Here is a 19,255-nt window from a genome sequence, read left to right on the forward strand (position 1 = left end):
TAAAATTCTTCCCTCCAGGGAATCCATGATAAAGTTTACAACTGAAATAACTGCATTTCACAAAATGTCTTAATTATTGAAAGTCATCCTTGACTTACAACAGTTCAGTTCGTGACCATTCAAAGTTACAACGGCACTGAAAAAGAAAACTTATGACCATTTTTCACACTTATGACTACTGCAGCATCCTCATGGTCACCTGATTTACATTTGGATGCTTGACAACTGACTCATATTTATGACGGTTTCAGTGTCCTGGAGTCATGTGATCTCCTTTTGCAACTTTCTGACAAAGTCAATGGGGAAGCCAGATTCACTTAACAACTGTTACTAATTTACTTAGCAACAGAAATTTTGGGCTGAATTGTGGTCATAAGTTGAGGACTGCCTATACTGGGTCAATATTTCTCAAGCATTATTTGTTAGGTTGCTTGCAGAATATGGAAAAGCAAGGACAGCCTGGCAACAAATAGTTTGCTATATTATATTATCCGTAGGTACCTATGATTATGAAAGTTGGTTGGATCTTAAGCAAGCAAGACAGAAAATCGACTTGTTTGAGATGTGGTGCTGGAGAAGGCGCCTATGTATTTCTTAGACAGTAAAGGTGATTAACAAGTAAGTACTGGAGCGTATAACACCAGACACTGGAAGGCAAAATCACAAAACTTCATATCACTGACTTTAGTCATGTCATGCAGGGAATTCACTGGAGAAAGCAATTATGTTTGGAAGGGTTAGCAGTAAAAGGAAACTAAGGTGTCAAAGAACATGGTGCTGGACACTATCAAAATTGACACCAACAGAGCATAGAAAAGCTCAAAGAAGTAGTGCAAGATCAGAAGATGTGGAGAGTGGGCTTAACTGAATGGATGTCATCATCATCATCATCATCACCACATGCAGGTGGTTTAGAAGGAGCCACACCTTTCCATTCTCCTTTATCCATAAATGTAGACAGTGAAATTGTGAGCCGTATTGCTTGCACCGTCTTTATAGTTAGGTCTCTTGGCATGAGCCTTTCTTACAATATTTCTAATCCAAATGCTTTTGTTTATTATTACTTGTAATCATACTACAATTATCCTATTTTCTAGCAAAATCTTTTATTGCTTCTTATTTTTGAAACCAAGTATTATGGCCAATTCCACAACTTTATAGTATTGCTATCTTTAGCTCTTGTTTATTTTCATACAGTAAGCTTGCTCTCCACCAATGTTTTCTTATTCTTGCAACCAAATATTACACAAAATTCTCTAACTTTAAAATCTTGCTATCTTTATATCTCTTTCAGCTCATGTTTACTTTCATTTAATAAGCTTATTCTTTACCATGTTTCACTGGTTCTTTTTTCTACCCAAACACCCACTGCTTTGCTTGCCAGGAGCAGACAGTGGTGACGATCTGGAACAGGTTTTATATATATCATGAATTCTGATGTTCAAAATAATAATAATAAATCTGTATAAGTAAAGACTACCTTTTGAATTTTTGAAAGCAGATTCTGAAAGTCTTAATACCTTCTTTTTGTAGGCTTGTGTGTATGGAAAGGGAGAATATACACTATGTTTTCTAAATGAATTATCTCATCTCTGCATTATATAAAAATTATCAAGAATAAAGAAGAGAAAAAGGACTTATCTCCCTTCCCTTTCAGCGTATGAAATCTATGTTCAAAACATCACTCCATAGCAAATATAAGCATTAATTCCAGATATCTATGCAGCCCAACTAGGGATGGTTAGTAGATGTGTGGAATAGAAAGGGAAAGCCACAAAATCTTCTACAGCATTACAGAGTTCCCATTGTTGGAATATTCTGAAGTGTGTCAGGCCATTTACCCAGAACGGAAAAAAAACATTGCAAATTCCCACGTACAATTTAACAAATACTAACAATGTTTGCATGGAAATAAGTCACTTTGAAAATGTTGGTGGTAAATAAAATGGATTGACTCATAGAATATAGTAAGCATCATCTGCTAGCCTAAAATAGTAGCTGGGGGATGGGGTGGAGGCAGGAAATGCTACTGTTTGACACCATGAAAATTTGCCTCCTGGTTAAAGAAATACTAAGAAATGCTTCATATGGGCCTATCTAGGCAATTAATATTAATTAATCTGTTCATTAAATTTTTAGAGCCTCTGAAACTAAAATTATTCTTGGTTTTAGATACAAAAAATATACTTTGTTTTAAATAGACAGAGTATTTACAATTACATATGCATATTTATATAGGCCATAATCAGAAAATAAATATCTGAATGGACAGGTAGAAGACTCTAGTACAGGTTGATTGTCAGCCATCCTTCTTCACAGATTATGACAAGAGAGTATCATAGAATTAGAGGAGCATTGTTCATATCCATATAGGTGCAACACCCTCTGAACAGCACGGAAAGGCAGGTATGGACCAAGCGGATGAAAGCAGGAGTTGTCTGTAGAGAAGACCAGTGTGGGTAGCCTAATTTCGCCATGCAGCAGTAGCTCGCCCAGCAGGTGTAGTGGCAACAGAAATTATAGCATTCTGTAGTCCTTCCAAAAAGATATTACCTCAGCTGGGGCCAGTGCACTTACTGGGATTCCAAAATGGTCCGAACCTGAGTATAGTGCCGTTTGTCATCAACAACCAAGCTGCAAAGATAGCAGTGATTGCAGCTCCTTCTAAGGATGTCCTAAGTCCTCCTGGAGCTGTAGCATTTTCATCTTGGGCGCTCCTCACTTGCTTTCATCTGTGGAACTTGGGATCCTGCTGAGCTGAACGGGAAGCATTTTCTCCAGCAGAGTTCCCACCATGCTGTATATAGACTGAGCCACTTCGGGAGCTCTTGGGATAGCTCACAATGCCTCTTGTGTGGACCTTCACTATGAACTGGCTCCAGAGCCTGTTCACAGTATTCTTCAGTTTTTCTTGCCTGGTGGCAGGATTGGTGGCAGCACATCCTTGGTCATGCTCCCACTCAAGCAGGGCAGAAAGACCAAAATGTATGCCATTTAAATCTGTCGGGTTGTTGCTTACTTAATACCTGACACTCTGCTACTTAACATGGATTATTTTTGTATTAGACTATTGAATAGGGCAGTTTTTAACCCACAGGATAGTAATTGAATTACAAAATAGGTGCAGAGGGACATCTACTTTTAAGTTTCTGCAGGCTGAAATTTTACATATATTGTACTGTGTTTCCCCAAAAATACGACAGGGTCTTATTTTCTTTTTACCTACAAAATATCGCTTGGGCTTTATTATGGGGGGTTTATTGTTTTGGGGTTGCTGGGCAGCTGCTCTCTTGCGAGCGGGCTCCCAAAGAGCCAGGCACAGCCTCATGGACGAATGGCTGTGTTGCGCTATCGCAGCAGTGCAGCACAACAGCCATGAAGTGACCATGTTCATGAGCAGCCACCCGGCAAACCCTCTTTGCAGTCGGGCACAGCGCTGCTCACCAACCTAGCGGTATCCTGAAGGCCCCAAGCAACGTGATCACCTTTGCGTCCCCCCAGGTTCCCGCGGCTTGGCACCTTTGGGATACTGCTAGGTTGGAGAGTGGAGCTCTGCCTGGCTGGAGGTGAGGGGTTGTCTAGGGGGCTTATATGTGGGGGGCTTATATTTTTGCCCACCAGAAAAATGTGGCATGGCTGTATTATGAGGACATATCGTATTTTCGGGGAAACACGGTACATAGGCAGCTCCCAGTTGCAGTATAAGCATTATAACTGTTTTTACACATGAATTGTCTAAAATAAGGGAGATGCTCTTTCCCTACTAAATTTTAGATAGTGAATGTTGGAGTATTTAAATTAGGCATTTCTGAGCATATTTATCAGTAGACCTAAGCAAACTGAGATTTCACATTTTCTGCAGTGACATCATTACTTAACCAAATCCCATGCAATCTGGTGGTTAAAAGTTTATGGCAGCAGATATAGCATAGTAATTAAATAGATTTTGCTAGCACAGTTCTCTGCATCTTTCCTAAATCTCCACTTTGTTCCCCTGAAATAGAATTGCATACCATAACTTTGGAGAAAGGAGAGATACTGCAGTGCTGAAAAATGATTTACTCTATATTTAGCTGCAACACAAAGGTAAGAGTCATAATTTCACTGAATGTTTAAACATATTTTTTCTTCTGTTCAATCATGGTAAGGCATAAGGTTAGAAACTAGGAGACCATGCGGAAGTTGCAAAAACAATAGGGAAATAATTTTCCTGTATTATTTAACTTTAAAATGCCAAGTGCCCATCTATATAGAAATTAGGTGTTTTGTTTTGCTTTTTATATAAGCTCCACTGAAAGAAACACAATGTGCACAAAGCTTCAAGCTACCTAATTCTGAAATAGTGTCAAATTAGCTAGTCTGTTCCAGGAGTGACTCGGAACAGATTGATACACCAGCCTTGGATATCTGACAAACAGGAAAACAAGCTATTACTGAAATCAACAGGATGTCATTACCTTGCTTTGGTTGGCCTGCAAGAATTAATCACCAGAAGTGAAACTTTGAACATTTTTGTGGGTTTGAGTCAGACCTATTCAGATTCAACTACTATAAGACTTAAAAGACCTCCAGTATTATAGGGATCTAAGCACGTATAACCATCCATCTGAATCCAACTCTGTATGTGGGGCATCTGCATGAAACATATTTATGCAAACTTCTGTAACTTCTGTTTTATTTAAGCTGATGAAATCTTAATACAGGTAGTTCTTGACTTACAACCAGTTGCTTAACAACTGTTAAGTTATAATGAACTTGAAAACAGTTACTTGTAATCTGTCCTTGAAGTTATAACTGCCCCACCACTCTTAGTCACATGATCAGGAGCATTGACAACCAGTTTCAGCATCCTGCAGTCACATGAATAAGTTTTGTGATGGTTTTTGATAAATTGGATTTAGATTTACAACCAAATCATTCACTTAACAACTGCACCACTTACTTAATGATCGCAGTGTTTCATTTAACAATCATCATAAAGACATAAAAATTGAATCTGGTTGTTAGACCTATGACTGCAATAACTTATAACTAAAATTCTATACTCAATTGTCATTATAAGTTTACCTGTATGACTATAATAAAAAAGGAAACAATTTTCTAATATTTTATTAGAATGTTTGAATGATCGGAATCAATATATTCTCTGTACCAAAGTTGTTTATTATGAATCTGCATATTATAATGTTAGGGCTAGGATTTAAAATTATATTTAAAACCACATACAACCTTTTTAACAATAAAAATTATCATGATTCACTGAATTTGAAATAGTGTTGTTTTAAAGAAAATAATTTTAAAGGGTTTCAAGTTTGCAATTCACTTGCGATTTAGCAAATTAGCAATTTAGCAAATGAAGGCTGAATTTAGCTCTAAGTGCCAATTAGAAAAATTTCAATTTTAATTAAATATCAACACATCTAGAATGGGAATGATTTAAAAATCCAAAAATATTTCTGTCAAATATTTCTGACAAATGTATATTCACAATAAAATGGGAAATTCTAGATTATCATATTAAGATTTTATTGAGATTATTCAAAGGAAACTTTCATCATTTTTTAAAGAACATGATAGTTCAAAAGGCCACAATTTTTCCGGTAACACTTACAAAAATGAAGTAAGAACTTTGAAAATTATGTCAGTGTACTCAGAATCACCACAATATGCTGCTACACATATTTATACAGGGAAAAATCTTGATGTTATGGAAAATGTTAAAACTACTTTTAACATTACCAAAAATTAAAGTCTACATATTTACAGTATATACATATTTACATATTTCTGTTAAATACTGAGGGAAATGCAAAAAGAGAATATTCTTTTTGCATATAAATGTTCTTGCTGTGCAAAGTCAATAAAGCTATAATGGTAAATATATAGCTACATACAATCTACATTTCGTGGGCCACCATCCATTGTCAAAGCACCAAACCTAAATAAAAAACACAATTCAGTTATTATCAATAGATAACACTATGCTAAATATTACATAACTTAGCTTTTAGACTAATTTAGAGATGTAACTGCAAGGTTATAAACAAAGTGATACCTAAAGTGATGCAAAGCTTTGAAAGAAATAATGTTCTTTAAGAGGGTAAAGGATGTGGATATTTGATGGATTATCTTCTTTCTTGCTTTGAAGAATCCAAACATTCTGTTTACATATGAACAATATTGGGAAAAGTTATCTGATGACTCCCATAAATCCCCATTCTGCTGTAAGCAGAATGCCCATGACTGTTAACACTTCAAGAAACCATGCCTATGAAGAAGGCCTGCTCCATTGTGGCCATGAGCAATCAGAAATGTGGGCTAGCAGCCATGCGGGGTCCTGCTGGATGGGGCTGTTGGAGCTACTGCCAGAAGGTGAGGCAGGTGTTGGGGCCTGGTTGGCCTGGCTGTGGTGAACCTGAGATAAGCCGGTGTGGGAAGCATCGGGCAGCTCCATTTCCCTGCCTCACAGCAGCAGCATCAACACACTGCACAGCCTCCTGTTCCACTGAGAGCAAGCAGAAATGGGCCTCCCAAGCATTGGGGGAAAAAAAACATTCATCCCAAAATAAGCCGTAGTGCTTATTTTGAAATAAGACCCAGTTTTATTTTCGGGGAAACACGGTAGATGGAAGCATCTTCCCTGGCTCAAAGGTTAAGTAGAGCAAAGTTTGATTAATATTTAAATAAGAGACAAAGAATCCCAGGGCTATAGTAAAGTAAATATATATATATATATATATATATATATATATATATATATATATATATATATATATATATATATATATATATATATATATATTAGAAGGTGGCAGTGTCAAGACAGTGACAAACCAGTGTCAAGAAAGCTACCTGGACATGTCTATGAAATCTGACACATGATTTACAAACTGTTTTTCTTCCATGAATAACCTAACATGGATTCGGCCTCCTCCCCCCAGCCCCACCAAAAAACTGCTGGTACCAAATGAGCTGTAGAATTTGTAGACAATCTAATTTTTTTCAGATATTTTGGATTACAAGCCTGGTAAGACATAGCTGACACAGCAATAGTTATACAGTGGTACCTCAGTACTCGACTGTTTCGTCGAGTACTGTCGAATTTGGTCTGCAACACATTTTGTCTCGGTACTGTTGCCTTGGTACTTGTTGTTTGTTTGGTATTTGGTGTACTACAATAGGAAGAGTGGGACAGCCGTGGAGAATGGACAGGAAGTCAGCCATGCAAGGAAGGTTGCTGCAAAAGGAAGCAGGAGATGGCCACAAAGAGCAGATAGGAAGTTGACCATGCTGGGAAGGTTGCTGACATAGGAAAAGGGACAGAAAGTCTTTCCGGGCCAAAACAAAAGGTCAGGTGGTAAGTCACGTGATTTGTTTAGTACTTATCGTACCTCCCCAAAACAATTAACGATGAGTACTAAAGTACTACTGTAGATAACAGACATAGAACTGTGATTTGAGGAAACCTGTGGTTGCCTGTCCTGGAGCTACATCTATTTAACCTGCTGTTTCTTTGCATAGCTCTTGAGCTACTTGTAGAAGAAAACTACTCTGAATAGTTTTGCAGAAATACTCCTATTATGTTCTAACATACATTTATCCAAGCATGTGGGGAAACTCCAAATATCTCTAAGTCTTTTCCAGCAGTCTTATTTTTCATTCAACTCTCTCTCCTTGTGGTTTTGCATTCCATCCAGATAATTCCCTTGAAATCTAACTTCACAGTTCTCTGGATATATGTTATAGCATAGTATGATAACTGACCTTTCTAAAAGATGATTATTTTCAGCTAGTTCTTTAACAACACCTTCCATTTCTTCTTTCAGTTTCTTCATACTATAAACAGATACATTAATAAATAGAACCATGTTAAAATAATTATGGAATGTTTCTGGTATTATTCACTGAACATTGTAGAAGTGTTTTAGGAAAAGTAGATACAAAAAAAATGCCCATGTACAATGGTGATTTAAAAAAAAAACTGTAAAATTTGAACCATTATCCTCATTCATCTGAATGTTATTATTAAAATAGATATGATAGATAACTATTTAATAATTTTGTTCTCCTGCAAGATGACAGCTGAGAACAGAGAAGGTACATGCAATTCTCTATCAATTGCTGGGCAACCTCCCTCCCTCTTCCCAGATATCTAAAGTCAGTCCAACCTCTCTTTCTGCAGTGCAAATTAATTTGGCAACTATAATATTTATTTGTTTGTTTATTTCTATTACCACCTATCTCAAATCAGAGTGACTCTTGGCAATGAATAATCAGTTAAAACCAAATACAAACACAATACAAAAAAATAAATATATATAGCAGCTGAGAAAAAATTATAACCATAGATGTTCACACAACTTGGAAAGAAGGCCCTTAACACACTTGGGCCCCATGGCAAGAATGTAACCTGGTCTTCCAGGCCTTATGGAAGAGAAACTATCCTAATCTCTGAAGGGAGAATTTTCCATGGCAAAAAAGATGCACTTCCTAATCCGCACCAGCAGATATTCCTGCCAGACTGGATTGGGTGAGTAGAAAAAACTGATGCCTCAGGTAACTGGTTGCAAGTCAGGTAGTAACAGCTCACAAGTTAACTTAGAGAACAGACTTTTCTGAAACAGAACATCTGAAACTGACAAGTTTAAGTTTTAGCATAATTATAATTATGAAGAAAGCATATAAAAGTTTTATTTGTTCAAATAAAAATTCTTACCCAAGAGTCATTTCCACCAAGGTGTTTGAACTTGGATAAACTGGATTAAATGTATGTTTGATCCCACTGGAAGCAGCAAACATCTTATGGGGCAATATTTCATCTAACTGCAATGAATGCATAAATCCATGTAAATGACAAAACCACCGCATTACAAATATTTATTTCCCACTAATAATCACTGGATTTTAAGGATACAAAAGAATTCCACTCTGGTGATATCACTGAATACTTATCACTGACTATTAACATTGTTTTACATAGCCTATTAAAACAAGTATTGATCCCATTCATGTTACTGGAGTCTCCAAGCAAATTGCTCATTCCCCGACTGCATTATGGAAATGCAGTGTAGTAATGATTGTGTATTTAGAATAATTAAGAACATCACCTCATTTATATAGTCCTGGTATTTGGACACTTCTTCTTCAATATCAAAGCATAGTTTTCTAAGAGCTAGTAACTGTTTCCTTAGAAGAAGCATCTTTCTGGAAAGAAATATATTTTATATGAAATTATTGTATGGCTTTTGTTAATACGTGATGCTATAATACAGTACAGTAATATTAAATGTTATTCAAAAAAAGGAACTTACCTCATCCAATCCTCTGCCTTGTCTAAGAAGGTTTCATATTTGTTGACACATTCATCCTTGAACAGAGTCATAGCTTTTGTGGCATGCAAAAATAGTTTTTGCCTGTAATACCCAGAAAAGAAATCAGAATAAGGTACCAATTTTCCCAATTTATTTGAGAGTTTAAAAACCTATAGAACAGGCACAGCAATTCACCTTCATGTATATAGAGAATACATTAGGTCAATGTGGTCAAGTAACATTTTAGTATGTTCTTGCCATGATAATTCAAATTAATGCACTGCTTTATTTTGAATGGACTCATTATAATGGATTGGCTATAAATTACTTTGATTTGATTTGATTTGATTTATTGCATTTCTATGCCGCCCTATTCCCAGAGGGACTCAGGGCGGCTCACAAACCAAAGTAAGCGTGGGGGGAATACAAACATGGAGGAAAGACAACGGACAAACAACTACAACAATTTAAAAACAGTCAACAACCACACAATTCGAGCGGGGGCGGGGAACTCATCAGCCCCAGGCCTGTCGGAACAGCCAGGTTTTAAGGGCTTTGTGGAAAGCCTGATGGGTGGTGATAGTCCGAATCTCCATGGGGAGTTCGTTCCAGAGGGCCGGAGCAGCCACAGAGAAGGCCCTCCTCCGGGTAGTAGCCAAACGGCATTGGCCGGTAGATGGAATTCGGAGGAGGCCTAATCTGTGGGATCTAATGGGTCTATTGGAGGTAATTGGCAGCAGGCGGTCTCTCAAGTACCCAGGTCCAATACCATGAAGGGCTTTATAAGTGACGACTAGTACCTTGAAGCGTATCCGAAGACCAATAGGCAGCCAGTGCAGCTCGCGGAGGATAGGTGTGACGTGGGTGTACCGGGGTGCACCCACAATCGCTCGCGCAGCTGCATTCTGGACCAGCTGAAGACTCTGAATGCTCTTCAAGGGCTGCCCCATGTAGAGCACATTGCAGTAGTCCAGTCTTGAGGTCACAAGGTGACTGATGCGAGGTTCAGGTAGGGACGCAATTGGTGCACCAGGCGAACCTGGGCAAATGCCCCCCTGGTCACAGCTGACAAATGGTGTTCTAAAGTCAGCTGTGGATCCAGGAGGATTCCCAAATTGCGAACCCTGTCTGAGGGGCGTACAGTTTGACCCCCCAGCCTGAGAGATGGAATACTTGGCCAATTGTTGGGAGGGAAACACACCAGCCACTCGGTCTTGTCCGGATTGAGTGCAAGCTTGTTAACCCCCATCCAGACCCTAACAGCCTCCAGGCACTGCCACATCACGTCAACCGCTTCACTGAGTTGGCACGGGGCGGACAGATACAACTGTGTATTGTCCGCATACTGGTGGTATTTTATCCCGTGCCGTCGAATGATCTCACCCAGCGGCTTCATGTAGATGTTAAACAGGAGGGGGGACAGGACCGAACCCTGCGGCACCCCATACTTCAGGGGCCTAGAGATCGATTTCTGCCCTCCAACCAACACTGACTGCGACCTATGCGAGAGGTAAGAGGAGAACCACCGAAGGACGGTGCCTCCCACTCCCACCTCGCATAATCGTCACAGGATACCATGGTCGATGGTATAGAAGGCCGCTGAGAGGTCAAGGAGCACTAGGACGGAGGCATGACCCCCGTCCCTGGCTCTCCAGAGATCATCGGTCAGTGCGACCAAAGCAGTTTCCATGCTGTAGCCAGGCCTGAATCCAGACTGAAAAGGGTCTAGGTAATCGGTTTCATCCAAGGACCGCCGGAGCTGAGAGGCCACCACTTTCTCAACAACCTTCCCCACAAAGGGGAAGTTGGAGACTGGATGATAGTTGTTTAAGATGGCTGGATCCAAAGATGGTTTCTTCAGGAGGGGTCTCACCACTGCCGCCTTTAATGCGGGGGGAAAGAACCCCTCCTGAAGGGAGGCGATAACTATTGCCTGGATCCAGCCCCGTGTCACCTCCCTGCTGTTCGCAACCAGCCAGGAGGGACACGGGTCCAGCGCACAAGTGGAGGCACTCACAGTTCCCATGGCCTTGTCCACTTCCTCAGGAGTAACAAGTTGAAAGTCAATCCAGAGATGTCGTTCCAGATTCTCCCCTGGTGCCTCGGCTGGCTCTGCGCAATTGGAGTCCAGGTCCGTCCGGAGCCGAGCAACTTTATCTGCGAGGAATTGGACGTATTCCTCAGCTCTACCCTGCAAAGGATCGCTCGTATCCCTCCTATTCAGGAGGGAACGGGTTATCCTAAACAAGGCGGCTGGGCGTGACTCAGCGGAAGCTATCAGAGCAGCAATGTGAGTTCTTTTTGACATCCGGATTGCCCGGATGTAGGCTCTGATGCAGGATTTTACTAGTGCTCAGTCTGACTCGGACTTACTGGATCTCCAGCGGTGCTCTAGGCGTCTCTTTTGGTGCTTCATCTCCCGGAGTTCCTCAGTAAACCAAGGAGCCCTCCTGGATCCACTGCCTTGGATCGGCCGTAAAGGCGCAATCCGGTTGAGAGCCTCTGATGCTGCTGAGTTCCAAGCAGCAACCAGGGTCTCCGCCGGACTGCGGGCGAGAGTATCAGGAACAACCCCAAGTGCCATCTGAAAGCCCAAAGGGTCCATAAGGCGCCTGGGGTGGAACCACCTAATCGGTTCCTCCTCCCTACAGTGGGGGGGGTTGGTCTCCGAAAGTCAAGCCTCAGTAGGTAGTGGTCCGACCATGACAGGGGCAAGATCTCACTACCCCTCAAACCAAGATCACAACTCCACTGCTCCGAGAGGAATACGAGGTCAAGGGTGTGACCCGCCGAGTGAGTCGGGCCTCGGATTACTTGGGTCAAGCCCATGGCTGTCATGGAAGCCATGAACTCCTGCGCTCCATCAGAGTGCTCGCCGAGCGAAGGCAAATTAAAGTCCCCCAGCACCATAAGCCTGGGGAACTCAATTGCCAGCTCGGCTACTGACTCGAGGAGCGAGGGGAGGGCTGTTGCAATGCTGTTGGGAGGCAGGTACGTTAACAACAAGCCCACTTGACCCTTGAGGTCCAACTTCACCAGCAAGGACTCACACCCAACAAGCTCCGGAGCAGGGATCCTACGAGGAGCTAGAGACTCTCGGATAACAATAGCCACCCCCCCACCCCTTCCCTGGGGTCGCGGCTGATGAAGTACCTGAAAATCCTCTGGGCATATCTCAGTGAGGGGGACTCCTCCCTCCAGGCCCAGCAGGTTTCAGTAATACATGCCAGGTCTGCCCTCTCGTCTAAAATTAGGTCCCGGACGAGAGGAGCCTTGTGAACTACAGACCTGGCATTTAGCGACAACAGCCTGAGACCAGGGTCCTGATTACTCACGCCATCTGGCCTTGGAGTGGGACTAGAAGGGCCGGAAGGAGGGATCTCTGTGACGTAGGGAACCCTCCTTCCCCGGTAATGGCTAGCCCTCAAGTCCCCGCCATATCTGCCCCTCCCTGTGAAGACCGTAATGCTCCAGCCCACTCCCGTGTCCATGGTCCCTCCACCCACCCTCATAGCCCCCGCGTTCTCTGGCAGGCCCTTCGAATCAGGCATCCTGAGGCTGGGGTTAAGCCCAGGCCCCCCTGACACTTCTGCAGAGCACTCAGTGCAGGAGGTACCTGGTTGAGGTCCCAGCCTACTCAGACATACACAGTCACACAACAAATCACTCCCCACTAACAGTTTAAAAAACACAAAAGGTTACAATAATAATAGGAATTAAAAAGTGGGCACACCCATCAACAGTCACACCATACACACCTCATTCATAAAATGTGGAGAGATTAAAATTTGCGCAGATCTTAGATGGAACACAAATGAGGAAAGGGAGGGAGAGGTACTCCGCTCCTCTCCCTTCCTATGGCAATTAAGTTGACTAAGATGGTTGAGAACCCAGCCACAGTCCACAGAGGGTATGCAGAGGAGGAGGGTAGCATTTCTCCCCTCCGGTAAGGCTGAAAAGGTCCCAAGAGTCTAAGGCGGTTAAGGGGAGCAGAGGACTTTCCTACGCACAGTGGGCATCCCCGTTTGTCCACAAACCAAGGCACTGTAGTAAATGGAATTGAATAAGTGCTGTTCAAGATGGTATTAGTATTCCCAGGGCAGTTGCAGCTCCTGATAGTCAAAACAGCTAAAATAGCTGAGATAGCAAGTCCAGAAGCCCTGGGATTATAGTTAGGTACAAATTGATGTTTAAAGGCCCAGCTGGAGAAGGGCCAAATGACCAACGGGGGGGGGGGGATAAACAGAAGCTCCACAATGTCAATAAGAGGCAATAGGAAAAACTCTCCAAGTCCACCAAGGGAAAGAGTCCAGACAAACAGGGCTCTGAAGAAGACGGGGGTAATGTTAATACAAAGGCTGAGCCACAGGGGAAGGGGGGAGGAGGAGGGCGTCTGGAAGGGTTATGGCGGCTGCAGTTGCAATCAGCCATCCAAATCGCACAGTTCACTCTACTTTAGTGTGAACTACTGTAACTTTCAAGACAGATAGATTGTTCCCTTCTCAATTATATATAAAGTAAAAATTAATACATGAAAAAGGATATGCATGCTCTAAAATGCAAATAAACAAAAAAATTAAAGAACATTTAAATTTTCCTGCTTGGTTGGATGTTTTAGAATATTGCTACCCCTGTTTCCCCACATCCACTAAAACAGTGATCTCCAACCATGGCAACTTTAAGACTTGTGGACTTCAAAGCTGGCTGAGGAACTCTGGGAGTTGAAGTCCACAAGTCTTAAAGTTGCCAAGGTTGGAGACCACTGCACTAAAATAAGCCCTCCTCCCAAAAAAAGCCCTCCCCAAAATATTACAACACAGCAGCAGCCATGAGGTGACCATGCTTGCAGTCTCCTGCACCTCAAAAATAAGGCCAAGTGTTTATTTCAGGGGGTCAACGGAAACACGGTATTTTCCAGTTAAAGAATTTTTAACCATTGTGTTTAAGTTTAATAATAATTTATCATTTAATAAATCTTGATGTATATGAAGACTTCTAAACCTTCAGAGTTGCAGAAGAGCCAGATTTTTCTTCAATGACTGATGTGTATTTTTTCCTATCACCCTTTCTAAAACTCTGTAATTATGAGACCTAGATTTGTAAAATATAGCGGACTCATTCTAATCTCTGCATACATCAATAGACACACACGTTGTTTATATATGTTTTATAATTTATATGGACACAGTTGAAAAGGCTGTTGGGTAAAGGAATATTACACAGAGCAAAGGCAGCCATTTGTTACTTCATCCCTAGCTTCACAGAACTTATTCCAATTATATTGTTGAAATCACTAAACAAAGAAAATACAGTACACTACAAATATAAAATCCTTATAAAATAAATGGACTTACTTGTCAAATTTGTGAATTTGTTCTTCGTTATAAGGAAGTCCTAAAGAAGGAACCATTTAAATCAGATTGGATGGTCAAGAAATTATTTCACATAATTAAATTCCCCTGACTAATACACTGATTAAGGGCCAGCAAGTTGGGGTCAACTCTTTATGTCTACACAGACTTTTTTCAGGATGATCTGTCCTCCATTTGGATTTTTAGGGATCTCAGTTGTACATTCACTACTATTCTACTCTAATTCACCCATTTTGCTGGTAATTCTCTTCTCTTTGTTTCTACTTTTCCCAGCATAATGGACTTCTCAAGAGAATGGGTCTCCCCTTAACGTATGATTGTTTGAATCTAGTCATGTATACTATTTCAATTGAAAACTCTGAGTTTATATACACCATGGCGATTTGTTTGTTTTTCTGACAGAATGGTATTCTCAATAGTGTCCTTTATTAGAATTGTACTTCTACTTAAGAGAAAAAAAAATGCTTTTTGCTTTCAGAATTTTTGCCTCACTAAGTCAATCCAGAAATTTAATGATGTTTTGTAATTAATTGAAGCTAAAGCAAAAACTAAGTTCATTAAAAACCACTTACTTCTTTCTGCTTTGTCTTTTTTGAATTGATAATAAATATCTGTTATGGAAGTCAATAGGACTTGCAACCTTTCTGGGCTAGAAGAAAACAGAATAAAATAAAAATATAAAGACAATGCTGTTGTGCAGTGCTTTTAATTCAAAGGCAAACAATGACTTTAAGCTCCCAGGATATGAAATTGGCACTTTCTGCAACTTAAACATTTCTTTTCCTAGAAACATCCAGCAACTGTTCAAGATACCTAAACAATCCCAGGAAAAGCTACAAATTAAGAAGCTTCAAGTGTGTCCCCTTGTACATTCCAAAGCCCCATTTTGGCTCCTAATTGAAAGCACAACTATGTTCTAATCTAAACAATTATTCATGCCAGGATTTAAAAGTTAAATAACAAATTAAAATGTGAACTCTACTTACTTTCTATCTTTTGGATGTGTGCCATCATGGTTGGTCCAGCTATCAGATAGTAAACCACTAGGAGAAAGTTTGTTTTTGATATCCTGAAGAGTAGTCTCTATTGTTCCCTGAGAACTAGAAAGCTACAAAAATACAACAAATTTAACAAAATCTATATAAAAATATTATTCTATTATAACTTTAATAAAAACTATCATTTGCAACATGTACACCAAGAAATCCCAGGAATTAGAAAAAGCAGAAAATAGGACTATTGCCAGAGGTCAGCAGCACAACTGTATCTTATAAAAACTAAACTTATTCTAGAATTAAAAATATTTCAAAAACAATTTCACTGGGGAAAACATTTCCATAGTATCTAAGAATATGTGTTTACTATGTGTTGTAAATATGTACATTTATATTCAGTTAATACTATATACTGTATATACTCGAGTATAGGCCGACCCGAATATAAGCCGAGGCACCTAATTTTACCACAAAAAACTGGAAAAGTTATTGACTCGAGTATAAGCCTAGGGTGGGAAATGCAGCAGCTACCGGTAAATTTCAAAAATAAAAATAGATACCAATAATGTTTTTGAATATTTATTTCAAAGAAAAACAGTAAACTAGCGGTGTATTCAATGAAATACTTCACTCACCTCATGATGCTGATGTCCCGCTGTGATGATGATGACCCGTGCAGCCGCGGGAGCGATGTCCCGCCTCCTATGACACACGGCACAGTGATTCCTATCATTGGATCACTGTACCAGAGGAGGTGAGACATCGCTATGTGGCTGCTTGCCATAACAAGGAGGAGGTGGGACATCGTTGCAGAGCGGCAGGAGGGAGAGGAAGGGGAATCGTAAGACAGCCCTGCATTACATTAGAACGTGAGGAGGGGGGATGGTGCGGTGTGCGCTGCGCGGCAAACTGACACAGAGGGAGGGGAAACTCACAGGGGCGCTGGGCCATTCACGAGCGTCACCCAGCAGCATGGCCCTGCCCCTTTTTCTCCTCCATTTCGGGCAAATTTTTCACTGACTCGAGTATAAGCCGAGGTGGCTTTTTTCAGCCCAAAAAGTGGGCTGAAAAACTCGGCTTATACTTGAGTATATATGGTATATATTGTGTGTGTGTGTGTGTGTGTGTGTGTGTGTGTGTGTGTGTGTGTGTATGTGTGTATATATATATATATATATATATATATATATATATATATATATATATATATATACACACATACACACACACACACACACACACACACATACACACATACATACATACATACTTGAATTACTGTGACTGTTGTTGTGTTTTAATTTGCTTGTCTTTTTGTTTTTCTTTGTGTACTCCCCTTCCCCTCTGTTTCTTAGCTGCCCTGAGTCCCTCGGGAATAGGGCGGCATACAAATTGAATAAACACAAACACAAACACACACAAATATATATATATATGTTATATTTGTGCTGATAAATAAATAAAGGGAGACTTTATCAGTACAAATATAACAAATGTAACAAAAAGGCAACAGTAAAAAAATATTGGGTTCTGTCTGGATGGTCTCTTGTGACAGCCGAAGGACAGAGAATGGAAGTAGTGATCTTCCTCCCATATTTGGGCATACCGGGGGTTGTAAAATCTAATTTTTTATATATATATATATAAAAAAATTGATTTTTTTATTTGTGCTGATAAATAAATAAAGGGAGACTAGTATAGATCTATTTCAAGCTATTTAGCTCTCATCAGCTAGCCATACCCTTATGGGATTTGAACCTGAATTTATCAGCACAAATTAAAAAAAAAAACAAATATAACAAAGGCAACAGTAAAAATATTGGGTTTCTGTCGTGATGGACTCTTGTGACGAGCCGAATGACAGATGATGGAAGCAGTTAGCTTCCTCCCATAATTGGGGCTTACCAGGGGTTGTAAAAATCTAATATATATATATATATATGAATGATACTACATACCGGTAATCATTTAATTCTACTGGTTCAATATTTATAGATATAATGAGAATTCATTTGACATTAAAAACTATTTCACATTTTTAAATTTTATTTATACAATTACCATCTACCCGTATGGATGATATTTCATACATGGCAAATTATACATTTGAAATTTGCATAAGTACTACCGTGTTTCCCTGAAAATAAGACAGGGTCCTATTTTCTTCTGACCCCCCCAAATATTGGGTCTTATTATCGGGGGGGAGGGTATTGTTTTGGGGTTGCCAGGTGGCTGCTCTCTTGCGAGCGGGTGCCCAAAGAGCCAGGCACAGCCTCAGGGGCAAAGGGCTGTGTTGCGCTGTTGCAGCAGCGCAACATTCCAGCCATGAGGTGACCACGCTCACAAGCAGCCACCTGGCATCCCCCCTTTCCAGCTGGGCAGAGCGCCACTCACTGACCCAGTGATATCCCAAAGGCTCTAAACCGCATGGTGCTCTGCCCTCCCCCCCAAGCTCCCGTGGCTTGACGCATTCGGGATACTCTTAGGTCAGTGCATGGCGCTCTGCCTGGCTGGAAAGGGAGGTTGTGCGAGCGCCTGTTCCATCCCCAGCTGGTGTGCCTCCCAACATCACCATGCCCTGGCCCAGCTCTCCCTGAAGGGCCAGTGTGCCGCTGCCGCCACGGCGCTCCCAGCATAACCTATTCTCCAGCTTCCAAATTCCGGAGATCTGCAGCCGAGTCTTTTGGCAGCGGCCGCTCTGCAAGTACACTCTATGGTTATGGACTGCTGAGGCAGAGTGTACTCCCAGAGCATACAACCATAGAGCGTATTCCCAGAGTGGCAACTTCCGGAAGATTTGGCATCCTACCTCCGTGCTTTGGAAGCTGCAAAAGAAAGCCATGCGGCGGCGGAGATGCCCTAGCTCTATAAGAAGAGTTAGGCAAGGGCATCATGAGGTTGGGAGGTGCATGAGCGGGGAGCGGAAAAGCCGCTCACGCAACCCCCCTCTCAAGCCATGCAGAGCCCAATTCACTGACCTAGGGGCATTCCAAAGGAGTCAAGCCGCGGGAGCCGGAGGGTGGCAAACAGGCGCTCAGACAGCTTGGCGATACCCCAGGTCAGTGAATGGCAGTGTGCCTGGCTGGAAAGGGGGGGGGGGTGTCCAGGGCGCTTATTTTCAGGGGAGGGCTTACATTTTTGCCCACCCGAAAAATGTGGCATGGTCTTATTATCAGGGCATGTTGTATTTTTGGGGAAACACGGTATAAACAATACATTATTATTGCTCTCAGCAAGAAAAATACAAATGTATGTAAAGTTATTTTACTTATTAGAAACTAAAAAAAAAATGCTGTGCAAGTAAATTTCAGTACTCCTATAATTTGAAAGCAACTTTATTGCCTGCTAGAATATTGTAATATAAAGTTTTACCCGTAAGAGTTTTGTGTGTATATCTGAGATCGCATCCACTTCTGATGGTGCCAGATTTTGGTATCTGTTCACAGAAAAGAGAAGACAAACACAAATAAATGAACCTTGGTTTATAACTTTGTTTACAATATCACATTTTTTAATGTAATGTTTTTGAATAATGTTATTTTGGACCCAATTGGAAATTGTGTGTGTGTGTGTGTGT

General features: G+C 41.0%; 1 protein-coding gene across 4 annotated transcripts in view; it reads right to left on the bottom strand.

Annotated features, from left to right (window-relative positions):
* Nucleotides 1-4,658: 4,658 nt before the first annotated feature.
* The window catches only part of TBK1 (TANK binding kinase 1), a 44,620-nt gene continuing 30,023 nt past the window's right edge, over nucleotides 4,659-19,255 (bottom strand). For 3 of the 4 annotated variants that reach the window (XM_032221188.1, XM_032221185.1, XM_032221187.1), the window contains exons 13-20: nucleotides 19,051-19,114; nucleotides 15,670-15,791; nucleotides 15,256-15,332; nucleotides 14,666-14,705; nucleotides 9,312-9,413; nucleotides 9,108-9,204; nucleotides 8,717-8,823; nucleotides 7,383-7,836 (exon numbers count right to left, since the gene is read on the bottom strand). In XM_032221188.1, coding sequence (XP_032077079.1) covers nucleotides 7,650-7,836; nucleotides 8,717-8,823; nucleotides 9,108-9,204; nucleotides 9,312-9,413; nucleotides 14,666-14,705; nucleotides 15,256-15,332; nucleotides 15,670-15,791; nucleotides 19,051-19,114 — 796 coding nt within the window. In that variant the 3' untranslated portion in view covers nucleotides 7,383-7,649. Of the gene's footprint in view, nucleotides 5,939-7,382; nucleotides 7,837-8,716; nucleotides 8,824-9,107; nucleotides 9,205-9,311; nucleotides 9,414-14,665; nucleotides 14,706-15,255; nucleotides 15,333-15,669; nucleotides 15,792-19,050; nucleotides 19,115-19,255 lie in introns of those variants that run through there. The other variant, XM_032221189.1, reaches the window with a different exon arrangement.

Source organism: Thamnophis elegans, chromosome 7 (assembly GCF_009769535.1).
Source record: "Thamnophis elegans isolate rThaEle1 chromosome 7, rThaEle1.pri, whole genome shotgun sequence".
NCBI classification, from domain to species: Eukaryota; Metazoa; Chordata; class Lepidosauria; order Squamata; family Colubridae; genus Thamnophis; species Thamnophis elegans.